Source organism: Pelobates fuscus, chromosome 7 (assembly GCF_036172605.1).
Source record: "Pelobates fuscus isolate aPelFus1 chromosome 7, aPelFus1.pri, whole genome shotgun sequence".
Classification (NCBI taxonomy): domain Eukaryota; kingdom Metazoa; phylum Chordata; class Amphibia; order Anura; family Pelobatidae; genus Pelobates; species Pelobates fuscus.
The window spans coordinates 162,303,837-162,329,153 of record NC_086323.1 but is presented as its reverse complement, the minus strand read 5'-3'; the positions used below and the strand labels follow the sequence as shown (position 1 = coordinate 162,329,153).

At 39.7% G+C, this 25,317-nt stretch overlaps 1 protein-coding gene across 2 annotated transcripts in view; it reads left to right on the top strand.

The window, feature by feature from the left end:
* The window catches only part of FLNB (filamin B), a 193,532-nt gene that overhangs the window by 85,354 nt on the left and 82,861 nt on the right, over positions 1–25,317 (top strand). For both annotated transcript variants that reach the window (XM_063426871.1, XM_063426870.1), the window contains exons 7-13: positions 2,036–2,198; positions 6,901–7,095; positions 12,464–12,601; positions 14,940–15,066; positions 16,364–16,500; positions 19,598–19,791; positions 24,591–24,704. In XM_063426871.1, the coding sequence (XP_063282941.1) occupies positions 2,036–2,198; positions 6,901–7,095; positions 12,464–12,601; positions 14,940–15,066; positions 16,364–16,500; positions 19,598–19,791; positions 24,591–24,704 (1,068 nt within the window). The remainder of the gene's footprint in view (positions 1–2,035; positions 2,199–6,900; positions 7,096–12,463; positions 12,602–14,939; positions 15,067–16,363; positions 16,501–19,597; positions 19,792–24,590; positions 24,705–25,317) is intronic.

Here is a 25,317-nt window from a genome sequence, read left to right as displayed (position 1 = left end):
GCAGTGTAGCTTAGGTGAACTGGGGGACAACCTGCAAAGGCATCTGTGGCCCTGATTTTTGACAAACCGCTTGAAAATTTTTGATCCAAAACTGGAGAACACAACCTTTTAGTTAATTAACCACTGCAGTGGCATGCAGCTGTTATGGTGTTTACACTATCCCTTTAAAGGTTTTGCTACTTTCCACAAAACAAATTATACTTGTTTAGAGTAACCCAAATTGGCCAGACTGGTCAATGTATTGGTTTACAGCAGCACATACTCATATATTGCAGGTTTCCTAAAAGATAAAAATAAAATGCTCTTTGAAAAAAAAAATTACTTTCGGGAAATCCAGCCTTGCCTTGAAGATATGATAAAATCACATATTATCTTAATTAGATTTATATTTCTAAAAGCTATGCAACAAACTGTCTAAAGTGGGTGAACTAAAACCTTTCCTAGTAAATTAAGAGTTCATTCTTCATTCGGCAATGCCTCATTCAAATGAATCCCAATTTAAAATCAGTGCTATGGAATATATTGGTGCTTCAAAAATAATATTCTTTCATTCTGTATGCGTTAGAATTTCTAGCCATTCACTATCGTGGGTAGACCCCCAGATTTTGTAGAACGAAAACTCCCATGAGGCTTTGCATGCCTTTAGAATGCTTTAGAATGACAAAGCATCATGGAAGCTGTAGTATAAAACCACCTTTTGGGCACCCCTGTGTTAAGTTTTGTGAACTGTCATTTGTAAGTGACAAGGCCTTTCACACCATTTGCTGCTCTGATGAAGAACCTCTAAATCTAAACTGTAGTTTGCAAAGTCGTCTAAAGGAATATTTTACACGCGATCGGTCTAGTTCCTGTGAATATTCAAGGGTTTCATTAAAACTCTCCAGGTAAAACAAGGCTACATAGCTGTCCCTGTGTGGGTTGCTGATGTAATTAGCCACTTGATATTGTAATACAGGTACTATACAATCCACAAAATGCCAAAGAAAACAAAATACTTCATCTCTTGGCAGTAAACCTTAGAAAATCTGGCATAAGCCGAAAAACCTTGACTATTCAAGAGTTATGCACAAGATTCAACAGATGCCTATAATTATATCGCTGTTAAACTTACAAGCAGAACATAGTTTTCTAGAATTACAGGTCTTAAAAAAAAAAGGATTTAGTTATAGCGATCAGGAATCACCTGTAATTGAGATGATCACATGTGACTAAACATTTCTGGAAAATATTAACCCTGTTATTGCTCCCATAGATACATCAAACTATTGTTCAATTATAACACTTCAGTACATTTTACTTGCTGCTTAAAATACTACCAGCCTTAGCCTTTGCTAGAGAAATGCCAATAGAGTTCAGGTGGTCTCCAGGCCATCCAATAGATATAAATAATTGTATAGAACCTCTGGAAAAGGTCTTTGGCAGCATTGATTTTCCTTTCTGGCATTAAGGATTTGTAGATCTACCTCTCCTACAATGCTCAGCTAGCCAAGTTGCTGGTTCAGCCTCACGGATGTGGTTACCCATAACTACTCTGTGGCCTGTGCTAAACCAAAGTCCCATGCTCGAAGTTCAGGTTGTGTGCATGCGCTGACTTTGTAGTCCAACCTGTTTTATAAACTGATTGTGTTGGAACACAAGCTGTTAACTGACAATTCTTCTCAGAAATGTTAAAAAAAAAACTAAACAAAACAAATTAAGCTCTGCTACTTAACTTCTATCTGAGATGATCATGTTTGGGGAAAAGTAAAAAGTGCTTCTGAAGGTGAATGTGCCTTCTCCCTTTCCATTAATATTTTATTACAGCTTACACGAAAAGAATGGTTCTTAAGAGAACTATGATCTTGCTTAGAGCCAAATCCTCTGCAGATGAAATGGTGCGATTAACAAGACAGGGCAGGCTGCGGACCACACCAACGCTATCATTGTTTAAGTCTTGTTTTTCTCACCCCACTTGTCAACCTGTTGCTATAAAATTACTTTCTGCGACTGTGCTGGCGCCACACAAACCCGCTCTGTTTTCTATCCTGTTTTGCAGGTGACTGTCCTTTTTGCAGGTCAGCATATTTTAAAGAGCCCATTCGAAGTCAACGTGGAGAAGGCACAAGGGGATGCCAGTAAAGTCAGTGCCAAAGGCCCAGGAGTGGAGCCAACAGGGGTCATTGCCAATAAGCCCACCTATTTCGACATTTACTCTGCAGGTGTGTTGTGAGTGAAGCCTAATATTTAGGTTCTTCTGTTAAATGGGTTTTAAATGTAAAATGATATGATTTTAACTTCAAGAACGGTTGAGGATTGTAGTTCAAAAACAGGCTAGCGGTTAAACCCTACAACATAGGATGACTCGGAGTGCTAAGAGTTGCAACTCAAAAGTAAACGTTGAAAACCTGCAAGTTGTGTACATACCACTGATGTTATGTGAAATCGTGGCTTTTTTTTTTTTCATTTTCCTTTGCCCCAAATTAATTTTCCACCTTCATAGCCACAGCTATTTTTAGACCAAGGAATACAAAGGATGCACTGATTCTCTAAGCTGAGAGGTGCTTGGCTGTACAGAGCCAAGTAAAACACAAGCTGTCCATTCTGGTATAGGCTGCGTGTCTCTGATGCAGTGAAACTCTGCTTGTATAAAGTAGCTTTCTATGTAACCTGGATTGTACTTATCTCCGAGAACTGTCGGATCAGACACTTTTATTGCCTTCTAGTGGAGCTAATTGATACAACCTCCAGTCTTTTAACCCCTTCATGGCAAGGCGTTATATCACAACAATCGAAGCACATCCTCTACAAAGAGTTACATTGTTTGATGGTTTGCCAGCTGATACCTTGGACCACAGCATATATATTTCAGCAGCAATAAAACATTATCATATTTTTGTAAACCTCATCAACATTTCTGCAAGCACTCAAGGTCAAATAAGAAAGGATAATGGTTACCTGGCAACACGATTCTATGTAATAGTGTTAACTATAGTGTTTATATTATGCATATATGTTAGACCTACTTGCAGCACGGACTACATTTTAGCAAATGCTATGAAAATGTACTGGAAAGGGGGCCCAGTATCATTTCCCCATCAGTAGTATCCATCCAAAGAACATAGTGTATAGTGATTTTTATCAAGCCATGTTGACACACAAACGTTCAATTCTTTCAGTTGGTAACATTCCTCTAAGATTCACTATGTTCACTTTCATCTGAATGCGAATCGTTTTGGGATGAATTAGTACTGGCTGTTTTCCAATAGACCTCCTTACTCCAGTGAGCTATCAGAATTTTACTGCAAATTCACTTGAAATACATTTTTAATGGTTTACATTTGGTTAACACTGTTTGATTGTGACAATCAAATGACAGATGGCTGCTTTTTGGATTTTAGTGAATAAACTTGTAATACAGAATACAATTTTGTTCCTGGTCCTTGTTCCTGTAATAAATCTAGGTTTGTTAATAAATAGCCCATATATATCTGTATTAACTACAGAAGAAGAAGGGATGGGGCAGAGCTACAGGCTGCCTGAGCAGACTTGTTCAACACGATCTCTGTATTTAATTAGACATTTACGAGCTGATTTACTAGCGAAACCGATCACAAAAGCTGCCTTTTATCGGAGACTTGATGGGGAAGCTACTGAAGAAATAAAATATCACTGCAGAGCAGTGTACCAGTGATACTGGTGATTTAGTGTTCAGTGACGCACTCTGTGGTGCATCTAAGATGGCCGCACCGGCCGGGGAATCCTCTTCCGAAGAGGAGCCATCCCTGGACACGCTGGATGACCTACCTGCAAGGGGAGGCCTCCACCATTCATAACTCCGACAAAGTTGATACCCCAGCAACCAAACGTAATATTAAGTCCCTGTTAATTTGCTTTCTCAATCCTTAGAGAGGAAATACACTCTCTCCTGGGCAGACAGAGAAAAGCATTATTGAAGTGAAGACCAAACAGGCCACAACACAGGATTCACAAGCTACAATACTACAAGCCCTGGAAGGCATAGCAGCTAAACTCGCAGAACAAGAAGAGAGGACCTGCTACACAAATATCAAAATCCGTGGAATTTCCAAAGAAGGGGTTGCCAGATGAGCTGGCCCACTATTTACGCTGGCTGATTACCAGCCTGTTGTCCCCTACGAGAGTTAAGGCTATAGTTTTGGATGACTGCTACTGCATCCCAAGGCTATCAAGAGACCCTAATCCATCCTCCTATGAACTCGTCGTTAACTTGTGTCCTCTTTGGATAAAATTGCGGTCCTAAATGCGGTAAGAAGCACCTTTACCTGTTAATTCAAAGCACACACACTTACATTATACTCTTATCTATTCTGGGCTACAGTACTGTAGAGACGTTCACTCCGACCTGTTACTAGTACCCTCTGGGAGAAAAGCATCCCTTACATATGGTGAAGCCTTCGCTCATTGCAAATCAAAAATGAACAATTAAAATGTATCTGTACGCAGGCTCACCAACATTGCACAGTCTCACATCCTGGCTTTGGGCCTCACCCCTTTGTGCCACAGCAACGACCTGCACAAGAACAACAACATTGGGATATTGACAACAACATTGGGATATTGACGCAGTGCAACCATTCATCCGTCCTGTTAACCGGAAAACCCCGGCCAAGTCTCCGAATGGTTGAGACTGTAAACTTTCTTTGATTTGTTATTATTCTGTTCAACTTTTATTTATATCTTTTGTATTTGTATTCACACAGCTTTGTTACAATGCTGCCATCCATCCCACTTGTTCCCTATTAAAGGTTAATAAATATATAGGGGTGTATATAAAAAATACCCCTCTCTGTCTCATTAGAGATATCTTTGCCAGAAGCTCAAGGAAGCCAGGTGAAGGGTCAGTGTAGGTCCTGCTTTGGGGGGTCTGCCTTGACGTTGGCAGGCGGGCATTCCCTCCAGTGGCCATTGGAGTAACTAAATTACCTCCATTTGTCTAAATATACATAGGGATTAAGGAGCGCAGGTAATTTATTTTTTTTTTGTAATTTTTTTTTACTATATATATTGGGGCTGATGTGTACTGTGGTTGTTGCTGCCGCCCAGGAGTGATGGGAGTGAGCGCAGGAGTGAGCGCAGGACTTATCTTTTTGTGTTTTTATTTATATGTGCCCTTAAGTTTATATTACCACACTGGGTCACTTCCTTTATAAGCATGCTCATCGCAGCCCAGAACAGGCCATGAAAAGTCCACAAGGCTGAACATGCCACCTATCTACCAAGCTTTTATTTCTGGATACCCTAGCCAACTCACCGCTTGAGCTACTGTTATACAAATTCCACTCTCTACTAACTTTTTTCAATACCCCCACTCATATACTACTACTTAGTTTTAGAGTGAGTTTTGTGCAGACCTTCTGTTTTCTATGTGGGCTTTCATACTCCACACGTGTCATCATATACTTATTTGTATCAGTACTTCTAACTTCAATGCTAGAGTTTGGCAACGTAGTTCTACTCATTGATTATTAACTGTATCATATTACCCTCCTCGGGACCTCCGCCACCTGCCTTTTTTATTAAGCTATGTACAATCAATAATCGTAACCTATAATGTCATCGCAGATCTTATTAAAAAAAAAATACATGCGGTAACCTGTATTGACGACATTGAATAATGAGCTTGTTCTTCCAAACAAACAAAAAACTACAGAGTAAGAATAAAAACACTGTCACACAAGCAGTGGTGGCTGATGGTGATGTGTTACTAGACTCTACTACACCAAGTATTTGCATCTAATCCCTAAACTTTTGGCCCTGACCACTTACCCCTGCCTCACTGAGACATTATGCACAGTTCAACACGGTTAACGTGTAGATACATGTGTTTAGGAAATAAAACCCATTTTTATTTCTGATGTGTGCATACCCCACACGGATTTTTATTTTTATTTATTTTTAATAAAACTAGCAAAGCACTGTCTCACCTTCCCCTGTTCACCAGCCTCTGCTGCTCACTGCTTCAACATTCCATTGATCTTGTTCTCATAGATTCCCCCTAGCATAGCTGAAGAATGACATGTTTTAATGATACAGATCTCTAGCAAGAAGAAAGAAATGCTTTTCTTTGGCTTTGATTTTATTCAGAAATAGATATAGGTGGGGATTTCACTAAATCCGGACTGCTACATTCATAATATTTAACAATATCCAAATGTTGTCCTTCTGGCTCTGGACAAACTAGTATTGTGTCCAGATTTCAGCTGGATTGAACAATGCCAGACAGCTGATATCTGGCTCCATATTTTATATATCTGAACTACTTGCATGCTGGAAGGGTTAGCAGCCAATCGGCAAATGTTTGAAAAAACAAACCATTGGAGGCAATTGAGGGTTAAAGCAACACTGTAGTCACCAGAACCAGTACACTTAATGTAGGGGTTGTGGTGTGTATATAGCATGTCCCTGCAGGCTTTTAAATGTCCGAGGAAAGGCAGTGTGAACATTGTAACTTATTAACATCTCTAGTAGCAGTCACTCAGGAGGCCACTAGAGGTGCTTTATAGGTCAGTGCTGCACAGTGTGCAACACCTACATTTAGCATCTCCACACTTTACATGGAGGCACTGAGGAAATGCTAATTGGTGCAGCACTGCGTTTTGCCGCGCATGTGCAATAGCCTCTCACTGCTTTCCTATGGGAATCCATTGGATTGGCTAAAATAATCAATAATAAACCTATATACCCCCACTTGCTAGCAAGCAGCTGCTTACGGTTAGTAAAACTAGTTGATGATAAAGGCACCATATTCATAAGATACCACATTCCAACCTGTTGTTAAATATAAGTGCCATACTTTTATTTTATTTTTTATAATCTTTAGGTTATTGTCAATGTTTTGGATGGTAAACGGAAAACAAACAAGTTAAATGTTCTTCTTCACAGGAGCTGGTGTTGGGGATATCGGTGTAGAGGTGACAGATCCCAAAGGCAAGATAGTTGAAGTAGCCCTTGAAGATAAAGGAAATTATGTTCATCGCTGTACTTACAAATCTGTTAAGGCTGGCCCTCACGTTGTCAACATTAGTTTCGGAGGAGAACCTATCCCCAAAAGTCCATACAACATCATAGTTGGTGAAGGTAAGACACAGTGTGGTTTCCTTATATAATACATTACTCACACACTATTAATCCTTTTGATTCTCATGTTTGCCCTTCAGCATTTAAGGGGTTAAACCAATCTAGCAGTTTGATTTGTTACATAACTTCCACTCGGCTACTGCAGCAATCCTGGGGCAAAGTTCTAAACGTAGCAGTAATCAATATTTGGTTACCATGGTGAAAACAAAACCAGGATGTCTCTAAACTCGACTGCTAACGAGCCATGATTATTATCAGGCGAGTTGTATATTTACTGACGAAGCCGTTTTCAAGCAAAAACCGGCAAACACTACGCATGATCTTCTCCAGAAAGTCGTAGGCAGGATCTTATCTGTATCCCATGGCTTATGTCAATCTAAAACCCTGATGGCTGACTTTTAACATATGTGTTATTGTGCTAGAGAACAACCATATTTACTTTTGACTAATATTGCAGCTGGTATGGGCTTAATGTCTCTGTGCTGGCTGAGCACAATGGGAGTTATCTATAGAAACTGCATTATCAGTGGTTTCTTGACCCTGCCTAGCACACCCAAGTTATTTATTTTTTGTTTGCTACTAGTGCTTGCCAAACTGTTTGCCATTCAGTTTTTTTTGTTTTTTTTTTAGTTTTTTGATTTTTAATATTTTGTTTTTATTTTACTGACTTTTCGTTTAGCTCTATATCTATGCTTTGATCTGCTTCCTTACTGCTGCACTTTCAGACTGCGCCTCCTTTCTCTGATCTCCTGTACCCGTGTGGGACTCTGGGCTGCACGTCTAGTATCTTAGATCTATCCGTAAATATGTTGGTAAGACTTGCTTGCTTTCGCTGTGATTGTGAGTCTGTATGTGTTTCCACCGGAAAAGCTGTGTTAATCCACCCGTCAGAAAACAACAAAAAATCCTTTGTGATAACATGTGTCAAACGTGAACCTGTAGATTTATAATATATAATGGCGTCTTGGAGACTAGAACAGGTTAAGAAAATATTTGGAGCTGGTATAATATTCCGAATTGTCTTTATAATATCACTACACCATTATGCATGCAGAACAGTTACTCCTGATATTTTTGGGTTCTCCTTTTTAAAGTGAAGCATGTGATCCGAATAATGCTAGTTCTATTTCGCCGGTCCATTGTTTATTTTCTATTGGAGGTTGGTATTTCCACCTTTTTCATGTGTAGTAGACTGCAGCCTATAATTTGCTGACCTGACTTTACAACCCTTGTGAAATTCATTCACTATTTCCATGTGTGTGGCTGTTTAATGGGAACTTGTAATCATCCGGGTTTCTTAGATGTGCTCATAAGGCTATTTTTAACTGAAACCTACTAATGAAGCCATATTGAAGTGTTTATGTTTGGTCTGGCTCCTGGATGTCCAAGGAATAGAATATGGAAGGTCTGCAGCAGATTTTAATGGACATGCTAAGTCTGCTGGTGGTCTTGCCATCTTAAAACAAATTCCTGTAAATCAATATTCTTCATTCCTGCTGTAACTCTCACTGTGTTGAAAGATTTAGAATTCCCTGTTTAGCCACTCAGGAGACTGTAAAATCCTCTCATTCAGAACGAGTTGTCTTGTAATTTGTCTAACATGATTAATGTGTCTCATTGATGATTGGGATACGCTCTTAAATATTGTCTTAATATTTAATCAAAACTCAAACCAGGTATAGATATTTCAGGTTCAGTGAAATCTGAGAATGGCCCTTAAAATAAGATAAAAATAGTTTCATTTATTATATTTAAATTAAAAGACCAATGATCAAATGTTTGTTTTTGAATTTTTCTTTGTTGTGTTTGGTTTTTGAATTAAGTTTTTTTGGCTTCTAGACTACTGCAAATCTAAGTTTAGATTGTTTTAAATTGAACATGTACTAATCAAATGTATATAATTTATTTTACGGTGAGTCACACAAATACATGCCTCCCAAAATAGGGAGGTATGTCATGTCGGACACTGATGTGCTATCTAAAGGTGGGAAGGGCCACTAGCGCAACATGCGTCACTGGCATCACGTTGTAACAGTCACCTGGGGACTTATGTAACAGTTTAACAATAGTTGGAGCCCAGTTGCAGGAGATGGCACAGGGAGGAGGCAAAAACCAGAAGCACAGTACAGATTAAGGGGAAATCCAAAGGCAGAGTCAGACGAGAAGCAGAAGTCAGGGCTGGCAGCAGAGTAACGTAGTCGGTAAAGCAGGCAGAGGTCAGAGTCCAGGAAATCATTCCGTAGCAAAGCAAACATCGGTCAGGAAACACCAAACAGGCAAAATGACCAGATGCTAGGTTTCAGGCAGGGCTGGCTGTTACAGCCTGCAAATTAGATGCAGCTGACCCTAATTCGAAAAGGGCTACAGGTGGATCAGCACTGCTTAATGGGACCCTCCAGGCACCCAGACCACTTCTACCCATTGGGGTGGTCTGGGTGCCAACTCCCACTACCCTTAACCCTGCAACTATAAATATTGCAGTTTTCATAAACTGAAATATTTACATTGCAGGGTTAATTCCTCCTCTAGTGGCTGTCTACTAGACAGCCACTAGAAGGCACTTCCTGGTTTATAGCACATATTTTCTGTGCTATAGTGTTGCTGGACGCTTTGTGAGGACCTCCAGCGTCGCTGAAATCCCCATAGGAAAGCATTGAAAGCATCTTTCAATGCTTTCCTATGGGGAGGTCTAATGCGCATGCACATTAGGTCTCTGCCGCCGGCCGCGCATATGCAATAGGCCTCCCCCGCCGGGGACAGAGCGTGGGCGGAGCCTGAATCAGCGCAGAGGGACATCGGTGCTGGATAAAGGTAAGTCACTGAAGGGGATGGGATGGGGAGTGGGAGGGAGAGAAGACCTGCAGTGCCAGGAAAACGGATTGTTTTCCTGGCACTGGAGTGTCCCTTTAACCCAGGCGAAGGGTCAAGAAGCAGAATAATGCAAACAGCACGGCAGAGAACCTGACTGGGATGCTGGAGCTGTGAGTTCAAACCCAGCCAGGTCTCTTGAAAAGAAAGCTTGGGCTGTGCCGTGACACACGTAAAGGGAGAGGACGTCCCTGGAAAATAGCAGCCCTTTCTGAAGAAGGGGCAGATCAGCCCCATAAAGAATGGATCATGCGCAGAGCAATCTTATAGCACTTTCTGCATGTTCATAGTGCATTTAGCATCGCATGAGCACATCATTAGATTTGCTCGCACTCAGGGCCAGTGCAAGGATTTCTGAGTACACAAGCGAAGATGATTTTGGTGCCCCCCTTCACCCCAAAAAACATCATCCTCACCTGTGTACCTTCTAACCCGCCTTTTGTTTCTTACCCCCTTTAGTGTATATTATCCCCTATTTTTCCCCATTGTGTGTCTTACACCTCCCTTATGTATCTTACAACCCCCTAACCCCTCTGTGTCTTTTTCCTCTTCTCCAACCCCTCTGTGTTGCTTTCACACCAATCTCCTTTGTATTTCCACCCCGATGTCCTTTGTATTTCCACCCCCAGGCCTTTATGTGTGTCTCTTTCATTCCCAGCCCCTCTGTGCGTCTTTCTTACCCCCAAGACCATCTGTGTGTGTCTCTCCCCGAATGTGTCTCTCTGTGTGTGTCTTTCTCCCCACTCATGTCTCTGTGTGTCCCCTCCATGTTCCTTAGCGGTCCCCTCTCCGTCCCTTAGTGTTCCTCTCCCCTCCCCGTCCCTTAGGGGTCCTCTCTCCTCCCCGTCCCTTAGTGGTCCTCTACCACCTTATCTGTCTCTTAGTGCCCCCATTCCCCTTAGCGTTCCTCCTACCCCCTCTTTTAGTGTTCCTCTCTCCTCCCTTTCTTCTCTTTTAGTGGTACTCCCCCATCCCTTAGTTTTCCTTTTCACTTCCCGTCCCTGTCCCTTAGTGCCCCCCCATCCCTTAGTGTTCCTCTCCCCCCCCCTTAGTGTTCCTCCCCCTCCCTCCCTGGTATGCTACCTCTTTTGTAGCGTGGCCGAGTTATGGCCTGTGCCGACCTATGGACGCGCCGGCCCTGTTCGCACTATGGTAAGGGCTTAGACAGCTTTCTGGTGACTGCTCCAAGGTGATCCACATTTGGGGGCAAACCCATGATGCAGAAAAAAAGACCCTAAAATAAGGACTTTTTTATTGGATTCAGACAGTTGGGGACTGCAAATATCAACCAATTATGTGTCTGGAGTATTCATATTAGTTTAGTGATGCTAAATCATGGAGTATTACAGTAATAAATTTTTAGCAAGAGAACTGTTGGAATTTGTCACTGTGTTCCTATTATCTCATAGAGAGAAAATAAATATTCACAGCAAGCGTGTGGGAGAGCTTGGAGGTCTCCTGCGTTTCGCTTGATTCTCCCTTAATGCTAATGATTGATAGGTGGAGGGATTTTATTTAAAAAAAGGAATATCTTAAAATCCATACATTTGCTAGCACAAAGTAACGATACATTTTTATGCTCTATAAAATTAACATTTTTGATTTGCTGTGACAGATGCACTTCAAATCTAAAGATTTAAGCTTCAGACATTAACAGCAACTCCTGCTAGCTTGTAGGGTCAGTACAAGGTTTGTATAATAAAAGTTATTGTTATATATTGCATCACTCTAAAATCTCATAAAATACATGAGCTGAATATAGAACAGTATTCAATCTACACAGTACAAACACACATTTTTATAGAAACCGAACACCATAACATCTTAATTGAAATTAAATTATGGTGCGAGGATATTCCCAGGTTCCGTCTTACCTTCAGAAAGCCTCAGACTGGGGAGCAGCTGAGAATGTCAACTGAAAATGAAGTTATTGTGCCCAGTGTCCCTTTTTAATGTAGCCTGCCTGTTACCCAAAATAAACGTTGAAAATGCAAAAAAATATTAAACATTTTACATCAGATCTGCAGCAAATCCTATACTTGCTGTTAGAACAGCATGGATTATTAGGGTGGATACGGGTCCGACTACATGAGAATACACCAGCATTGAAAATCATGGGCGTTCTCCCATAAAATATTTTCATTTATTTTTTTAAAATAATCCATTATTCTTGCAAAATAATTTAAAATATGCCATTGTCAGTGTTCTGGCTGAGTTAGAACTATGTCTGTTGATTTTATACCTTTTCTTGTATGGATATATAACTGTGTGTTGGAGATGTGTGTGTATGTGTCACATTGCCAGGGTGTGTCCTTTGGTTGAGAAAAAATACATTGTCCTGTTCAAGTATGCATGTTCTGTTTTTTTTTTTTTAAATCCCCACCATATTCTATGTTCATAACTAATCTACTTTTATTGGGTCATAGCCCGTAAAAAAACATGGGGCGGAATTTACATGTAGTAAATCTAAAAATATTGTTTTTTTTTTTTCATCCAACAGCTTGTAACCCTAATGCCTGCCGTGCTAGTGGACGTGGCCTGCAGCCTAAAGGTGTGCGTATAAGAGAGAATGCTGATTTTAAGGTCGACACAAAAGGTGCAGGAAGCGGTGAACTCTCAGTTGCTATTAAAGGACCAAGTAAGTGTTGGTATAATTTGTGGAGTGCTGAGCTGGGGGTCAGGCTACTTTGTCAAGTTAAATATAAATTTACAGACTTGTATGTGACTGTATTTATGTAATTTGTGTGTGTAGATGTAGATAGGAATTGGTTATATATATATATATATATATATATATAAAAAAAACAAAAAAAAAAACGCATGCATTGCTGAGGGCATCTGCTGAAATCTCAGTTTGAAGTCTAAAACAGAATGCCTGTCTGTGCTCATTTGCATGTAAAGATGGGAACTCTGGGATAGTTGTGCAAACATTCTTTCTTGGGTTTCTGTGCCAAGGTGGCCTTTTTAAAGTATTGAGATACGCAGGTGATGTATAACAGTTTTTTTTTTGTTTTTTTTATTAATATAATATAGGTAGGTACCAAAAAGTTCATTGTGAGACCAAACACAATATTTTTCAGAGTTCCAACAGAAATATTACGGTTATACAGCATCTGCATACCCAGTTTGACTATGAAAAGGGCACAGAAACTCAATGAATCATGTTTCCACAACTATCCTAGAGTTCGAAGTTAGATATGCAAATGAGCACAGCACATGTTTTTTATTTTTTTATGATCCATAAGGACCAGTGGATAGAAACTAGCTTTCAGGGAGACTTCACCTTCCAGATCTGAACAGTCGCCATGCTGATGAGACTCACAAGGTCGAAAACTGCAGTCCATGGCTGGTTTCGGTTTCTGTTTCTGGTCACTTATTCTTTTGGATCATAGTCCATTCTTTGATTGTGAAGATTTCTGTTTTTTGTTTAATTTAAAATATGACGTTTATAGCTCAAATGTGTACTATTCTTTTTAAACACCTCTTCAGTTTTATTTTAAAAAAAAATTATTGACACTTGTGGACACCATACATTTAGAAAACACCATAAAGTTTTAGGTATTTATGCTGTGTTGCACTCAAAGAGTGAATGGTTTGCACCATGCATGCATTGTTACTGTCCCCACTAGAAGCCTAGCTACTGAAGTCTGATACACATTTTCACTTGTCTGTGGTCAGGTTTTGACAGCAGAATAATCTCCAGTAAGCTTTATCATCACTGCTGGATATCCTTATCAGCTGTGAAAATCATCATAGTTCTCAATCAGGCTATACATAGTGGGAACCCACACAGTACCTATTTGAATAGGAAACGTTCAGCAGATGGGAAATGTCATATAATGCGGTCTTTGTATTGCTGTTCTATTACACGGCCAGATACATATATAGAACGTTTTTTGTTTTTTTTTAATTCTCAGTTTGTCATTCAGACATCATGTGTAAATATTTGGAAGAATGACAATATTTTTATAGGCTCGGTTTCATCTCATGCAAACGAACATTAACAGTCAATAGAACGCTAAAACATTTATGCTCTGTATCCTTTTTCAACAAACGCAGGTAGAAAGCTTCTGTTGTGTTTTAACTTACAAACTTACACTAGATATATTTCTCGTAAATTCACAATTTAACGAGAGTTAATTAAAAAAAAAAAAAATTAAACCAAAGTAATTCTTATCTAGATATAGCTTAACTCTGTTCTTAAAACACAGATGTCGAATTAATCTATGTAGTGAAGAGCACACACAATGTGCTGATTGTAGTCCTTTTCTTAAGCACAGCACAGCAGGATGCGGAATTTGGAACCACAAACCTGGGACAGTTGGGAGGTATGTTTATGGAGCAATGTTCTAAAAGTGGAGCAATCACCATGGAAAGCTAACATTATGGGATAAGGTTCTAGAAGTAGAATAACCACCACGTAAACCTAAGAAATATTACTGATGCTTGCTCCATCTTTTAAACTTTGACCTTTGAGAACTCTTTATACATAACCCTTTGTAGTATTTTGTTTTTTTAATGAACAAAGTCTGATAGTAGACCCTAAAATTGCCAAGAAGAATCTTTTGGCATAATCTCTGCATCAAAAACACTATATGCTGAATAATCTCCTTGTAGAGGCATATGCCAAATAATTTTTTTGTTGAAGGAAGGGCATGCTCTTGTCCTGAAGGAGTCTTTTTCAAGGAGAGTTTGTGTAGTCTTAGAGATAGTGGTGAAAGACTGTACTGGGATATCAACCACAGATTTGTCCAGATGTTGGCAGGACTTAAAATATTAAACATTCCAGGCATAGTACTGGATCTCTTGCATACTGAAAAGTCAACATCTCTGTTGTGGGAGACACTGGTTATCATGTCAACTGCTTGAAAATTCCAGACTGTCAATCTACAGGCTTCATTTTTTCATTTTGGTTACAAGGGAAAGTTATATGGTGGTAACAGAGTGCTGCTGTTTTTTTTTTTTTTTTTTAACAGAAGGCTTGGAGGAGATTGTGAAAGAGCTAGACTTTGTTGACGGTGTCCATTCATTCGAGTACTATCCCATTCATACTGGAAAATATGTGGCTGCTATCACCTGGGGAGGCCACCACATACCGAAAAGGTGTGTATTCCATTAAAATACTTAGTATTTTTTGAGTATTGTTCTGTATAATAGAACACATTGCTCTTCATGTCTGTACTTTAATATGGATGGACCAGGGAATGGACAAACGGAAAGAAAACAAAATGCTGCTTCCCCAATGTACTTAGGGGAATAGGGTATGCCATGGTACAGTTATCAAATAATGTTCATGTGTCTTGATGACAACTTGGGTCAGAAATTCAAAGCCAGAGAAGCTTAACTAGAAGCTTAGATGACTGGGAGAATGTTTCCATATAGGCTTTTTGGGCTTAAATTTTTAATTGAATTCACTTTGATGTCTCAACAATTCTCACTTTAATGAATAAACCTAACCTGAGTCTATGTGAAGTTCATGTGGTGCTGTTTATTTCTGGCAAAAAAGACTCACTTTATTCTAATGACCCACTTCATGGTCTATTAATTTGCTGTACAAGATACAAAATACAATAAACTGATCTCAGGTTTACACTTGACTGGTCTACTTAATGGGAAAAACAAGCACAGATAAGTATATGCGTTTAAAACAATCAGGAAATAGAACATTTTGGAAACTACAACTTGTAGAATTGTTTGTATTATAAAACCAAGGGAATGTTGAGAACTGCCCATGAGTTCCTGTGTATTTGATATGGTAATAAATGAGATCCCACTTTCAGCTTATTATAAGTATATATGTCATATTACAAAATATTATACGCTGTCATTTGATGATTTTTCACATTTAAACAATTAAATGCACACTATAGGCACCAAAACAACTTTAGCTTAATGAAGCAATTTTGGTGTATAAATCTTGCCCCTTGAGTCTAGTAGCTATATTATCTGCCATTTAGGAGTTTAATCCCTTAGTTTATACAGCCATAGTCACACCTCCCTGCATGTGACTTGCACACTTCCTGTAACGACTAATCTAATGTTTAAACTTCCTTATTGCACATTCTGCTTAATTTTGGTTTTATCATCTCCTGCTCTCTTAATAGCTTGCTAAATCCTGCCGGAGCCTGCAGTGTGTGATTACAGCTCAACTTACAGAGCAGGAGGTAAAAACATCTAAAGCAAGTTCCAGCTAACTGAAAATAAAGCCATTTTTCTCTTGCACGCTGTGTGTGTCACAGCCAGGGGAGGTGTTGCTAGGGCAGCAAAAACAAAGTGCTTTAACTATACACCAAAACTGCTTCATGAAAGCTAACGTTGTATATTATTTCTAATTTCTTCCTTGGAGTGTTAGGATCGATGAATACGATTTCTGAAGATAATTTTCTCTCTATTGTTATAGCCCATTTGAGATTCAGATTGGCCCTGATGCTGGGCCTCAGAGGGTGCGAGCTTGGGGTCCCGGGCTTTCTGGAGGTGTGGTTGGCCATTCAGCAGACTTTGTGGTGGAATCAATTGGTACAGAGGTTGGTGCTCTAGGTAAGTGCATTAAAGAGCCTCCAAATTCTCCGGTTCATTGAACTTTGTTCACGTCCATGTTTTTTTTTTTGGTTTTTTTTTTATATTTGTTCAGATTCAGGCAGGGAAATACCCCATTGCTTAAACTGTACCATATTGTGTTATTGCAAATATTCATAAAATGCACCAATATATAATAAACTATGCTGATACATCAGTTTAGTGTGTACTTCTATTACACACTTTGAGTTCTAATGTCTTTTTTTTCCCCAAAAATTTATGAGTGACTCAATCATACATGTTGGCCAAAATTCTAAAGGTGGTGTAATAAACAATAACATTCCATTGTTTTGCATAGTGATTGCTCCACTTTTAGAAGCGCACCCCCACTTTCCTGTTTGTCACACTTCTCTCTCGTTTTCACAAAATGTGAGCTATTATTCTGACATAATCACAACAGTAGGAGTGACTCCGAGCCGTATAGCTGGTGCCTCATGTGTTGCTTTGCTGCCATTCTGAATAAGCCTTTGTGCTGAGGAATTCAAACAGCTTAGTAATGAAGGGACATATTCTTGTTCTGTCTAGAAATGGCCAGTGCCAGACATCTGGGAATAAATGTTTTTGTTGATGAAAGACCTATTATTTAGTGAAATGCCTTTGAAAACATTTGGTAATTTCTCCTTTTACAATAATATATATATTGCAGGACACAAGCCTCTGAATTATTTATTAATTTAATGCAAAAAGTACAATAGTAGACCGTAAAAAATGTCATTCCTTTCAACATTTGTAATAGTTTGTCTCATTCTTCAAGTTTTCCCTCATTAATATTGTAGAGTGCGTGCTGTGGAATAGGATTGCACTATATAAATGCCATTAATAATAATAATAATGGAGATCACTAAAATGGCACACTCCGAGCACCATAACTGCTACAGGTCATCCGGAAAGCTTACCTTTTAAAGACTTGCTGTGTCTGTGACTTCCATCCTTCTCTACATTGCCCCAAACTTTATCCGCTGACACTACTGCATGGCTAGGTTTCTTCAGTCCAAGCACTTGCCCATCTCAGTGATCAAAGTATGGCGGGGAATTCTTCCGTAAACAAGTGCTCACCACAAATGAAGGGAGTAAGCAAGGATGTTAAAGCCACCAGTTGCCTGTGGTCCCTTTGCTGTTCAAAACCATGTATTGCTTGTTTGCTCCTCGCCCCGAATGTCACCCATTATATGTGAGCCTACCTTATTTGCTTTTGTGAACATATTTATTCTTATTGAAACCCCCCTTAACTTTTACCCCATAAATGTTTGTTAGTCTGTATCTTCTGGGGAAAAAAGTAGGTAAAAATATAATATTCTACAGTAGTTGGGTGTAATCATATGTCTTAAAGTTTAATCAGAGAAACAAATAGTTGAAAGCAAGCGGAGTTGAAACAAGTTGGTAAAATTGATTTTTATGAAGTCTGATACATTATCTCTTGCCAAAAGGGCCCGATACAAACACATCATCGTATCCTTCCGCCAGGGTCTTAGATCAAAGAGCCAGCTACTCCGTTCTTTGTAAATGTCTTTACTTTTTAGAATTGTTCTTGACACATTTCCTTAAAGTTTCATGTTTTATCCAAAGGCTTCCCTTTGCAACAACTCACAATGGTGCATTCAACTCTTCATATAATTCCATATGTTCAGCATAATGCATTGTTTTTTTCCCCCTCGTTGAATCTTTAAAAGCTTTGCAATTCCTAGTTCACATGGAGTGAGTACAAATGATTTATAAAAAGGGAAAAATGTTTTGCAGCTCTGTGACAGCCAAAGAGGGTTGATTGTTTTGGTACACCTTGAGGTAGTTACTGAAGTAGATGAGGATGTGAAGTGTAATGTTCTGAGCTGTGCAGTTACACATCTGACTTGCAAAATGTAACGGCACAAAGCATAGTTGGTAAAGAATACCTATTTAAATGATTGGATTTTATAAATGTATTTTGTTTAAATCTCCATGGGTCATGGTTTAGTAAATACCGTCCTTTTCTTAAGGACAATAGATTGACATTGTGTCCATTTAATCCAGGGCTAAATTCAGCACTTTATTTAAAAGGACACTATAGGCACCCAGACTACTTAAGCTAATTGAAGTAGTCTGGTTGCTGTGACCCTTTTGCACTTAGTTAAACATGTTAAACATTGCAGTTCCAGAGACCTGCAATGGTTACATTGCAGCTCTAAATCTGCCCTCAGTGGCTGTCTACCAGACAGCCACTAAAGGGCTTCTGGAATCCAAACAGACATTTGGTCCGTTATCTGACGCTGAACGTCCTCTGCATGAGGACCTCCAGCATCAGATTTTCCCTATAGTAAAGCATAGTATAATATGCATGCAGCCACTGATGTCGGCGGGGAGGAGCGTAGGCGGCAATTGAACCAGCGCTGAGAGACATAGCTCTCTAGTCTAGTTACACACAGGCACTACTACCAGTCTTGTGCTTTACCACCTATTAATACACATTTAGCACGCAAACCATGTTGATTCTGTTTCCTTCAAATTGTATTCTTTAGCATGAACGTCCACCTTAATTTTAAACTTCGTTTCAACACAGAGAATTTGGCTAATGTTTCTTGGCTTGTTAGTCTACCATCAACTTTCAAGTCTTAAGGAGATTTTAGTGAAGATTTATGGAAATAATTACTATACCCTTTATGAAACATACTTTTTCAACACAGGGAATGTTTCTATGTGAAATGATGTGCTTGTAGAGGTAAAGTATTTTACTGATGGGATTCTTCAGCAAGATGCAGGTAGCTACTAGATTCTCAGCCTATGAGGATTACTTGTAAATAAATGTAAACATGAAAGCCCCTTCTGCATCCTTAACAAACTTATATGTAAAATGGTTTCTGTACATGTCACACTTTTTATTTGAAAAATGTGTGTGGTGGGAGGAGAAATTTACTCTTGCAACTGTTGGTCCTAAGAGACTGAATTAGTTGCAGATTGTAATGGTTGGCCTCTGGTGGTAACTTGTCAACAAATGAGGATTGCTTCCATATCTTAACCATTTGTAGAATGAAAAGAAACGAGTGGCAGCCTTTGAAAAATCTGCATTGTTCTGTCCATTTTGCAGGGTTTGCCATTGAAGGACCATCCCAAGCAAAAATTGAATGCAATGACCAAAGTGACGGGTCTTGTGATGTGAAATATTGGCCTACTGAGCCAGGAGAATATGCTGTCCATGTTATGTGTGATGATGAAGACATTAAGAATAGTCCTTTCATGGCTTATATTCAGCCTTCTTCAGGAAACTTGAATCCAGACAAGGTAAGAGATCTTGTAATTTCCTGTCATAATGGAATATCTTCTGCAAAATAAAAACAAAAATCTCATATTAAAGGAACACTTTAAGGTCAGGAACACAAACCTGTATTCCTGACCCTATAGTGTTAAAACTACCATCTAGCCCCCCCGATACCAGTAAATATATCAAAATCATATTTGTATTCCAGTCTGCTGCTGGCTCTGCCCTTGATCTGCATGCTTGGCTGACATCATCAGACGTGTTGTTTAACACTAATTAGAATGCTTTCACATAGGAAAGCATTGGATTGGCCAGCACACGCCAATCCGAAGCGCTGCCCCAGGAAGCACCTATAGCAGCCGTCTTAAGAGTGGCCAATGGAGGTATCCCTAGGCTGTAATGTAAACACTGCATTTTCACAGCAAAAAGCCTGAAGGGAATGATTCTACTCACCAGAACAAATACAAGAAGCTGTAGATGTTCTGCTGATTATAGTGTCCCTTTAAGGTTACTCCACAACAAATGTATCGTGGAGATTTAACATTTGAAGGCAGAATTGCTGAGCTGGAGTATTTTGTCATTTTTAGATAATACCAAATCCTGATTTAGTGAAAAAACCCAATAGCTTTTTTTCCCCTATGCATACTTTCCAGCCATCTTGAATTCAGTAAAACACACTATTTTGGACCACCGCCCCCCCTTGTCCTTGACTAGTACTCTAGTGCCCTGCATCTGTTAACACCAGAAAATTCAGCGCTAAGATGACCTTAAAGCTTGTAATAGTCCATAGAGTATTTTGCTCATGTAAGATCACTTCAGCAGTGAATTGCCCATTTGCGTTTTGAATAACTCAAAAAAAACACGAAATCGCAGGCGGAGTTCTGAGGATTTATTTAGCTGTTGCTGAAATAGGTACAAGGGACAGTGTCCCCTCCTACCTGCACTCAAGATAGATCTTTCAGCGAAGGCCTACAACTAGAAGATTCAATGAGTCCAAATAGAAACTTCTTGTCCCTGAGTCCTGAACATTTTTAAGACCTGGTGCCACGGACGGTGTCTTTAATTTTTTTTTATAGCTGACAAACTGTTCATGATCACGGTATCTCTAAATTCTAATTTAATTTGTGCAATCTCACCTTTTATCTCTTATTTCTGTTTATTTGATTAGTCATAAAATGTATCAGTTTGGTCTGTTAACCATGTTACAACTCCACAGACTATGTTGGCGCTTTTTAAAATATTATTTCTTCCTTTGTAAGTAATCCATTCTGTGAGGTCCAGATGTTGCTGCCAAATTGAAAACGTCATATGATGTTAGTCAGGAGTAGCTATTTACATAAGCGGTTTGTGGAAAGAAAATCCTGAAAATGAAATTACTTTTGCTTTCAAGCTATAAAGTCATATTTTTCTTTCATAGTAAAAATACACATAAGTTCTTGGCTATGTACATGAAAGTGCAATTTAATAATTCTAAGACTATTTTTTTTGGGAAAATAATCGAGGATTGAAATAAAAAAATAAAAAATAAAAAAATGTTTATTTCATTGTTACTAAATTGGTCATTTCCAATAGATATTTTCTGGCTAATTCACGAATTACCTTTTAATTAGCTTTTTGAATTCATAATATTTTCTTGGATGATTCCAGTTCAGATTAAACGGGATAAAAAATATATATATAGGAGGGGCGTGGCCAGCTGAGCAACCGACTAGACGTGCCTGTGCAGAGCTCCTGCTACACAGATCGTCAAAACGACAAAAAAGCCACGAAAACTAGTGAAATCGACGACAAATTGCCGCCTCTACCTCCAACATAAGGATGGGGCGCAAACACCGTAAGCTGTCCCACACAGAGGGCTTTGGTCAGACAGATATTCGACGGTCCTTTGATGGGCCGCGGCCCCAGGCCCAGACCAAAATGGCCCCCGCTATAGCACGAGGCTCCAGCGACTCAGAAGACTCCATGGAGGAAGTTGATACTGAGGCTCCGAAAACAGTGAGTGGAGTGCATCAAAGGGCAGACTCTGATACGGATGCCTCCCCGTCCACTAAGGGGGACATCAAGCAACTTTTATTAGACCTACGGGCGGTATGGAAAGCGGACCTCGCGGGGGTTCAGACTGAAATCACTACCCTGACCCGCCGCGTAGATGAAGTGGAATCCAGAGGGAAGGAAAGAGACGGCCTCATAGCAGAGTCCCAAACCCAAATACAGGCCATGTCCCTGCAGATCCAGAGACTTACTAACACGGTCACGTCTCTGGAGGCCAGGCACCGCAAGAGGAACATCAGGCTTCGAGGCATTCCAGAATCGGTGAACCAGGATGCTTTGATGAACTTTGCAACTAAAGTAGCCGGAGCACTGGGGGTGCAGGCGGTGAGCGGAGCACAGCCCCTGATATCCGCGTTTCGAATCCGGAAAGCCCCTACTGCCCCTGCAGACGCCCCAAGAGATACCATCGTGATCACACGAGACATCTCGATCAAGGCAGCCCTCCTCTCCCGCTCCAGAAACCAGGACACGGTGACTGTGGACAACAGTCATATAAAACTTTTTGATGACTTACCGTTCGCGGTGTTAGCGGAACGCCGCAGATTTCAGCCGATCACAAGGGCTCTCAGAGATCACGGAATCCGGTACAGATGGGGAGCGTCCGGAACACTGGTAATACCCCACGGCGATTCTGTACTGGCCTTGTCAGCAGGGGAAGACCCAACCAAGGTTTTTAACGCGCTGGGACTGTCAGTTATAATGCTGCAACCAAAAGGACTGACGGCGGAGGAGACCAACCTGGCACCCGGCCAGAACGGACCACACCTGAGCAGAGACCAAAACTCGCCTTAACTTACCGGCAGACCGCGGTGACCGCACCGGCTACCCATCAGGCGGTACCATAACACCATTGAAAGAATGACTGAACCACACTGGATAACTAGAGACTGCTCCCCACTAACCTGGAGCAAGGCCTCCCAGCTAGTGTAGTAGTTCAATATTAGATTCCGCAGCTCAGTTCATCAGGTATCCTCTAATGAGAATGACCTTTAAATTGCATATACGTTCCTTGATTTTACATTTTAATTTTTAATGTCTGTAATGTTTTCTACCGTTTTATGAAAGTGTCAGATCAGGTTACATGACTTGCCAACGAGCAGGTGATTAACATGACAATTTTTATTTATGCTGGGTCCTGTGGCCTGATCCTGATCTTTATCACACGTGATACCATACCTGTTGTTTCACTCAGGGTACATATTGCCATCCTATGTCCATAACTGCTGATATCCTGCACATGTAATGTAATCCTGATGTCTTTCACTGCTGATATCCTGCACATGCATTGTTCGATAATCTAATTCTGGCCTTAACACACGTAATACCATACCATACCATACCTGTTGTTCCAAATAGAGTACATACTACCAACCTATGTCTTTAAATGCTGATATCCTGCACATACTTGTTTTATATTTTTAATTCTGATGTCTTTCATTGCCGATATTCTGCGCGCGCATTGTTCGATAATTTAATTTTGATCTTTATTACACGAGATACTATACCTGTTGTGTCACTCAGGGTACCATTTTCTATCAGTGTACTTGTTGCCATCTTATGCCTTTAATTGCCGATTTACTGCACATGCAATGTTTTATTCAGCCTGCTGCATAACAACAACAAGGCTACCTTCTGCAGGAGTTTATCTTCTTGATTACATTAGGAGCTCATGTGAACTCCCACGGTCGCACTCTGTTACACGCTACTAGGTAAATACCAGTATACCTGTTAAATGCCAGTATACCTAAGAAAGTGAGTACAGCAGATTAAGGAAGTTTTCACGCGAATGTCCGGCTAGTACTAATTAGTGTAGCCATCTTGGTGATGGTATATTGGCCAATAAGTATTGGTTAACGTTGTCCCTTACAAACAGCCTTGTCTCCCCCATTAGGCGCCCGCTAGACCGAACACCAATAGGATATTTTCATAAAGCTACATAAAGCTTCATAGCATCCTACCCGTAGCGGGTTACCATAAAGATAGCCGACACAATAGCAATTGAAGAGGGAGACGGTATTCCCCAAGCATTAGGGCTGCTGCTTTACTGAATTAACGCAGACTCTTCCTCCTTTTTTGAATTTTGATTTATTACTATACCTCTACCCAGGGGAGTTACAATTATGCAACCCCTATACTTAAGCACCCTGATAAGTTCAAACACTAGGCGGCCACTCACCACAGCAGGCCATAGAGGTCTTGGTCTTAGCGTACCACTAGTGGTCTCAACGAACCACAAGAGCCCTTGTACTTCAGGCCCATGCTAGATTCACCCTAATCGGCCTATGACACACACCCTTAGGGCTAAACTGGATAACCCGACATGTTTACTAACAGCCAACCCGAATTTTGACAATGGTATTTATACTGGAAGCGTAGACTTCAAACCACCAACTTCCTCAGCTTGACCGGCACCCCGAACAGATGTGACGTCCCCCCTCCTGCCCAGATAGGGGAGGCCTAGCGCTTTCATTATGGGATGTTAAGCCACGCAAACTGTGATGTGTAATTACTCTGTTCATGAATGTTATATGTTACTTTACTTATAAAATAACAGTGCAGTATGCTTTGACTTTTTATACGTACCAACGCTGACTAATGTATATTCATGATGCATTTTATTTCTGTCAATGACAAATGTTATAAGTAATGCTGCACTGCCAAAAATAAAGAATTAAAAAAAAAAAAAAAATATATATATATAAAAAATCATTAATTTTTTTTGTGAAAACCTTTAATTAATTTTTTTTTTACATATTTTATTTAATTCCAGGTTAAAGCTTACGGTCCAGGATTGGAGAAGACGGGCTGTATTGTTGGAAATCCAGCTGATTTTTTTGTAGATCCAAAGGAAGCTGGGGATGCCCCTCTAAGTGCTTATGCTCAAGTAAGATCAGATTAAGCGAGGTGATTTTATGGTGTAACACGGTATATGTGTGTAAGTGTGAATTTAAAAAAGAAAAAATCCAATTCTTGAGACTTGACTGTTGGTGAGACTGATTAGGTACAATGCATTACTGTACTTTGCAAACTGGGGGGTCTTGCTTATCAATCCTGCTGAGACTACTTTCGGCTTATGCAAAACCTTTTTTCAAACAGACAAAATGTCTTTCCATCAAGCCCAAATGACTTGACTTGGCAGTCTGTCTACGAAAGGGACACATGTTGTTTATGGTACATTCTAAATCCATGCTTTACTTTAAAAAAAAAAAAAAAAAAAAAAAAAATGTATTTAAAAATAAAAAAAATGCACTGCAGATTTTTCTTTTAATATTTTTTTATTTTAACCCGTTCAGTGTAATGTTCTTTTTGAGAAAACAAAACCATTAAGACTGTCATTTCTATACAATGGGAGGTAGAGCTAGTGGACCCAGGACATACTTGAAAATGAGAGAAATCTCAATGTTTCTTTCCTGGTAAAATATTTTATAAATAATACATTTAGACTTCATCTGAATTATCATTATGGATTTTTAATTTCTATATTGATCCTTTACAGA